This window comes from Gavialis gangeticus, unplaced genomic scaffold (assembly GCF_001723915.1).
Source record: "Gavialis gangeticus isolate Ggan-Ray unplaced genomic scaffold, GavGan_comp1, whole genome shotgun sequence".
In the NCBI taxonomy this organism is placed as follows: domain Eukaryota; kingdom Metazoa; phylum Chordata; order Crocodylia; family Gavialidae; genus Gavialis; species Gavialis gangeticus.
Window position 1 is genome coordinate 25,215,158 of NW_017729030.1, and position 6,739 is coordinate 25,221,896.

Below are 6,739 nucleotides of genomic sequence, written 5' to 3' on the forward strand. Positions count from 1 at the left end.
AGGCACGCCTTGGATAGCCAGCTGGAGATCTGTGTTATCTTCTCCCCAAAGAAGCTTCACCAGATTGTTCATAGATGATTGTACTTGTTTATACTTTGGTTGAGATGTTCCTTCTGGCTCAAACACTGAGGTTTCAAATGTAAGTTTCACCTATTAAAATAGTGAAATATATTATGAAAACTGAACCATGCTGACAGTCTTTGTCATATATCAGCCAAAATAAATAAAAAGATACTTCAATCTTAAGAATAACTTGAATCTCTTAGACCTCTTTTTATGGAAGAGTTCTCTACCATAAAGAGAGAGTTTTTAAACACACGTTTAAGACATAAGCATTCAAAAATCCCTGCAGTTTGAAACAAGCCACTTATATATTCAATGTTATATAACCATCCATTACCAAGGATTAAAGCCAGCTATTAAATGCTCTATCAACCATATGAACTATGCCTGTGGCCTGGTATGTTTTCATACTTGATTTTTATGGTTTTAAAAATGGAAAAATACACTTATTGCTTGGGATTTGTTTGAACACAAGATCTAGCACTGCTACCATTTTGAAGCATGTACAGTATTTGCCTTGCTTCAAAATGGATGTATTTCCACATTTCAAGTTTATTTCAAGAATATTTTCTTACCATTTTAAAAACATCCTTATAGAAAGGCACATGAGAGCAGAAGAATACACTTAAATTTCACTTCACACCCAACCTTTTCTGTAAATTTTTAAGTCTGGGGTAGATGAATTCTTCACTCCAAACTAACCTGCCAAGATGTTTTCAATTTTTGTTATCAGATCCATTTTTAAAAAGTACTTGATTAAGAAAAAAATGTTATATTTAATATTTAACAATCTATTACACACCACTTGCAAATGCAGACATTTGTTAAATCATTTCTTAATTTCAAAAATTAGTTACATCAAGTAACAAATACAAACATTTGTTACTCAATTTTAAAAATTATAACAAAACAATTTGCTCTATAAAAAGTAGGTAACTTTCAATTTTTGAAAAGTTACCATGATGAAGTTAGTTTTACTATATATTTATGGAAACTATGCATATGTTACCATATAAAGCAATATATTACTATATTTCTATATTATTCTTAAGAATAAACATAACTTTTAGTTTTAGGTCTATTTCTTGGATTTTAAATAACACAAAATCCATGTTTGGTTTGGAAATGTATTCCTATACTCATCTTGACCTTACTTGCTTCTCCAGCTTCTACCTCTTCTCCCTTTGGTTCTATGTGTAATTGCCTTCTGTCTGATTTTCAGCTCTTGTAAATAACTGAAATATTTCTTGCTGAATTGTATAACAACTTAGCCAATGCTCAAACCCTATACTCCATTATTTCCCTTCTCAACCTGCAAGCCACGTTTCATACAGTCCACTACATTCCTCTTTGACAGTCTGCCCTCGCTTGGCTTTTGTGCCACAGTTCTCTCCCTTTACTTTTCCTAGCAGGCCTTCGGCATGTTCAGAGAATCCCCATTATCCCATCTTAAACTTCTTTCAACTCAGTCTTTGTTCCTCTTCTATTCTGCCTTCTGTCTTTATTTATTCATGAGCACTTGAGCTATCATTTCCAGACTGATAACTCGTAGGCCACCCAATGTCTTTCCAATGTCCTTGTGAATATCCAGCTATCTTAAATTTTCATCTCACCAAAAGAAAGCTCTTAAGCTTTTCCCAAGGCTCTTCCAACACTTCTTCCTGTCTTAGTTGCCATGGACAAAACCACCATCCCTACCATCCCTAAGGCATGCAACAAGGGCATTATCTTTGACTCAGACCTCTCTCCACATCTTCACACTCAGGCTGTCCCTAAATCTTGCTCGTTTCTCTTGCATAATCTCTCTATAATATGGCCTTCTCTCTCTATCCACAACTAAAAACACTCACCCACACCCCAACTACTGTAATAACCTCTTCACTAACAGTGACAAATTATTTTTTTCCCTACTTCTATCTACTAAAAATACTACTGGCAAATATCAAATTTCAAGGAGTGTTACCATCTTTCTGTGTTCCTACATTGGCCCCCTTTTCCCTAATTTCTTGTCTTCATTTTTAGCACTATCTCCATTGGGGATGTAAATGCTGATTTTAAAAAATAACCATTTACCTTGTTGTAATTACATGGGTTAAATGATCAAATTGGTAGGGGAGGAGAGGAGGGGAGACTAGTATCTATATCTAGGCTCTGCAGACCCAAATGTAGCCACTCGTAGCCTCCCCACTGCCTGTCACAAGCAGCCTGGGCTCCATGGCGGGTGGCAGGGTCCTCCCCGGAGCCTGGGCTGCTTGTGACAGGAGGTGGGGAGGCTGCAAATGGAACCCAGCTATACTAGACCCCCTTCCATCTCCCCCCTTCCCTACTCCTCACTCTTCCCTCCCTCCTGCTTGCCCTGCCACCTTACGGTTCCTTCTGGGGCACTGCATGGCTTTCCTCCCCCCGCCCCCTTCCCTGCCAGACTGCACCAACCAATAACTGGTAAATTAATCGGTTATCACTTGGTTTATCGGTTAAACAATTAATAATTTACCTGTTCATATCCCTATCATCCCTGATGCATTTTGGATATATCAGCTCCTAACTCTGCTCTGCTAGCAGCATTAGTTTTTATCACCCACTTGTGCTTTCCCCGCATGGGAGCTCCTGTCAGAATCTGCAAAGCCACTTAATTTTTCACTTTTAAATTCTCTCCTTAAAACTCTCCTGGGCTGTGACACCTATGCAGCTTTATAATAAAGATGCAGCTGGTATGCTGGTTCTGGTACCTATCATGCTGACCAGTATTTTCTTTTTGTTTCTCAGTGCTCTCCTACTTATCTGTCAGTATGGACTTAGTCTCTTGTCATATACTTCTAATCAAAGTTATTTGGGGCTGGGACAGTTGTTTTGTTTTGCTTTGCTTTGTTCTGTTTGTATTGTGTTTTGTGCAAATAATAAAGGAGACGACAGACTCCAAAGACACCACAAGATGGTGCTACCAGGTTAGCTGTTTCATATCACCAATAAGGGGATGGGAAAATCTTTATGGTAACAGTACCCTCCCCTAACAAAATGTTTTTTCTGCTTCAGTCTTGGCCATTCTCCTTTCAGCTTCATTGAGGTTTCTGGTTAAGATAATACAGCGGCCATGAAAGTCATATTAAGGAAAAGGTAATCTGAAGATCAAGAAATCTACATGACTAAAAATATGGCTTTTATTATATGCAGACTTGGTAGTGTTGCCTATAGTTAAGGCTGCCTGACACTTCCCATTATAAGATTCTGTTTATAGTTGCTTATAACTTTCCAAACTTTAATTGAAAATTTCAGGCTGAAATTTTCTATGCTAGGTTTTTGCCTCAGGCTAAATATTTTTGGAAAGTTCCAGTTAAACTGGTTCAACAATTTCAAAGGACTACATTACAAAAAAACTAAGCTCTTTTGTCTATGTTAAAAACTCTCAGCCATCTTACTGAGAAATGATAGCATCTCCCTGCTTTGGAACAGGGACTTGACATTTAACAGGAGTTTCACCCTAGTGTCAGGAACATGTCTTTGCATTCCTTGTGAAAACTTCCCAAACCTGGCCATCTTCTAAACCCCTGAAAATCACAGGCCCACACACTCTCAGTAGAAGATTGTTAGAGGTGAACAACATCTACTCCACAACTCTCACGCAGAAGAGCAAGCAGCAGAAAAAGGGGAATGGGAAGGAGCTAGTCAGAGAATGGAAATAGAAGCAACTCAGAAGGAGGGGGAAAAAAAAAAAAAAATCACCCAAATCACAATTTTCACAGATACTTACAAATCATGGGCATTTATACACATACTTTTTTCCCCACGACATGCCAGAGATCTGCCACTTTCGAGCAGACTTGATTAATCAAGTTTGCTCTGCACATGAGCTGAGGCAAACTGCGTTGCGCCACATACAGTTGTATGAGCCGTGAAATTCATGTCAGCACACAGAAAATGGCAGTGGTGAGCCTTTGAATTTACAGCACTTCTTAGGTGTTTTAATTCAAAAGTGCGCTGCTGCCATTTTCTCAGCACTGACGTGCATTTTGCCACTTATACAACTGCGTGCATCGCAGCGCTGAGTACTTTTCAAAGTGCCTGGTGCTGCAGCGCTTGCGTGTGTAAAAATGCCACGTGTATTCCTCGTCTTTTGATACATCTAATTTAAAACACCTGGGACCAGAATGGCAAAGATGCTGAACACTGAAAACTCATTAATCAGAGTCTGAACTAGATTTTCAAATTATACATGCCTGTGACAATTGTGGCCATAGTCTCTTGAGTCTCAGCTTTCTATCAATAAATGGGAATATCAAAATCATCTCTGAATGCTGGAGCACTTTGAAGATAAATTAACATCTGTGATGCTCACAGATACAAGAATGATGACACCATAAAAGAAGCCCATGAGGAAATTACTAATTTTGCATTTAGTGTTAGGGTTGGAAGCTGTGCAATAAATAAGAGCTGAGACTGAACTGAATTAGGCAGGTTCATGTAAAAAAAACAGTATGTCATGTCATTAAAGACTGTATCAATGCATACACACAAAAGGACCACATTAATATTGCAAAGGCAGCCTTAATCATGGCATTACATAACCTCAGAGCTCATGACTTTTTATTCTAAATAATATTAATTCACTAAATACAATGATAATCATTTACATCAAACATACAAAATCAAAATACTAATTCATCCAATATTCTTAAATATCAGTTCTGTATTGGAGTCAAATGCTATGAATATATGAACAAGTTACTATGAAGTAAGCTAGAATATGAATTTATGAGCGTATTAACTACAGGGTTTGTTTGTAACTCTACAATTAGTTGTCCATAAGCATGTGGAAAATGTTAAGCAGCTTTATCCAAGAGGAACAAGCTCCCTTACCCACACATTGGAAAAAAGCATGCCTATGGGCAGTTACTGTGCTGTTTAGACCCCTGTAGCTATACCCGAAAAAAGGATAAGCTTACTATTGGTATAAACCAGGGGTAGGCAACACTTTTTGGCCGGAGTGCCAAAAAACACCACAATGCCTACCTCAGAAGGTGCTGGAGTGCTGGCATGGCAGAAAAACAAGATTAGGGCAAGGGGTACATGGCAGGATGCCCTGCTTGTGCCCCTTGCCCTCCACCCAAAGCCCCTGCCCCACAGCCCTACTGCCCCTTACCCCCCACCCCGGGCTCTGTGGCTGCCAGCAGCTACCCCGGGTCTAGCTAGCTGCTGGAGCCCGGGCTGCTCCCAGCAGGGCTTGCAGCGTCCCAGCTGCCTGGTGGGAGCAGCCCAGGATTCCGGCTGGCAGCAGCTCCCCAGAGCCAGGGCCAGCTGCAGCTGGGAGGCTCCAAACAACTGTGCCGGGCTCTGGTATCAGCTCTGCACCGGCATGTGCAGGTGTGCCTTGGAGCGGGCAGTGGGGGAGAGGCCTGAGGCAGCGCAGCCCTGGTCTCTCCCATGCTCCCGGCACAGAGGTGATGAGCCCAGCACAGCTGTTTGTAGCCAGCCTGGGCTCTGGGCAGCTACAGCAAGGAGTGGGTAGGCTGCAAACAGCTGCGCCGGGCTGCACAGTTCTGGCATCAGCTCCATGCTGGCAGCGAATGCACAAGTACCTCGGGGTGCGCTGTACTGCTCCGCTGTCCGCCCCAAGGTGCACAGTAGTCACCACCAGCACGGAGCTGATGCTGGAGCTGTGCAGCCCGGCATAGCTGTTTGGAGCCTGCCTGCTGCTTGCTGCAGCTGCCCAGAACCCGGGCTGGCTACAAACAGCTGCACTGGGCTCATCACCTCTGTGCTTGGAGTAAAGGAGAGACAAGGGCTGTGCTGCCTCAGGCCCCTCCCCTACTGCCCACTCCGAGGCATACCTGCACATGCCAGTGCAGAGCTAATGCCAGAGCCTGGAGCCCGGCACAGCTGTTTGGAGCCTCCCAGTTACAGCCCGCCCTGGCTCTGGGGAGCTGCTGCCAGCCAGGATCCCAGGCTGCTCCCAGCAGGCAGCTGGGACGCTGACAGGCCTGCTGGGAGCAGCCCGGGCTCCGTCGCTGGCAGCAGCTACCCAGAGCCGGGGCTGGCCATGACGTGCCAAGCAAAATGGCCTCGCATGCGTGCCAGGGGTTACCGACCCCTGAAATAAAACAGACAAGTCTCTACTTTTTGCAATCACATGATTCCAGCTGAATATCAGTAGTTTGCCTACTTAAGTTTAAAGATATTCACCACCCTATAGCCCTTTGTGTAACACTGCTGTGTGATTTATGAAATCTGCCAACTCCCACTGATTACATTTATCAATGTAGAATATAATCTCTTTATCAGAGGTGTAATAATCAATGGATGCGTCACAGACATTGATAATTTCAAACTGGCCCTCTAGCATAAGACAGTGAAGTGTTTTTCTTCCCATGTCTTACATTACTGTATGTCATTTCAACTGCCCTTTTCTTATTCAATCACTTTTTCCCTATCCTGCCTTTCTCTCATCTACTGTTGAAGAGAAACCCTGAAGTTAAAATGCTTCTAATGCTGAGCTTTAACGGGTAAACTGAAATGGCTTGGAAAGGCAAACTAGACCATGTGCTACATCATTAGTGCTGTAAGTCACAGGCAGCCTAGGAAGTCACCCATTAAAATAATGGCAATTTTTAACAATCACCCATTAAATAAGTGCCTTTCTTCTCTTTTCCTACTTAAAAAAAAAAAAAAAAAAAAAAAAAGG

General features: G+C 42.2%; 1 protein-coding gene across 4 annotated transcripts in view; it reads right to left on the reverse strand.

The window, feature by feature from the left end:
- Positions 1 to 6,739, reverse strand: part of INTU (inturned planar cell polarity protein) — a 125,610-nt gene that overhangs the window by 52,008 nt on the left and 66,863 nt on the right. For all 4 annotated transcript variants that reach the window (XR_002098435.1, XM_019522047.1, XM_019522049.1 and 1 more), the window contains exon 4: positions 9 to 150. Coding sequence is in view for 3 of the 4 variants with exons in the window: in XM_019522047.1 (XP_019377592.1) it covers positions 9 to 150 (142 nt within the window). In the remaining variant the exon portion in view is untranslated. The remainder of the gene's footprint in view (positions 1 to 8; positions 151 to 6,739) is intronic.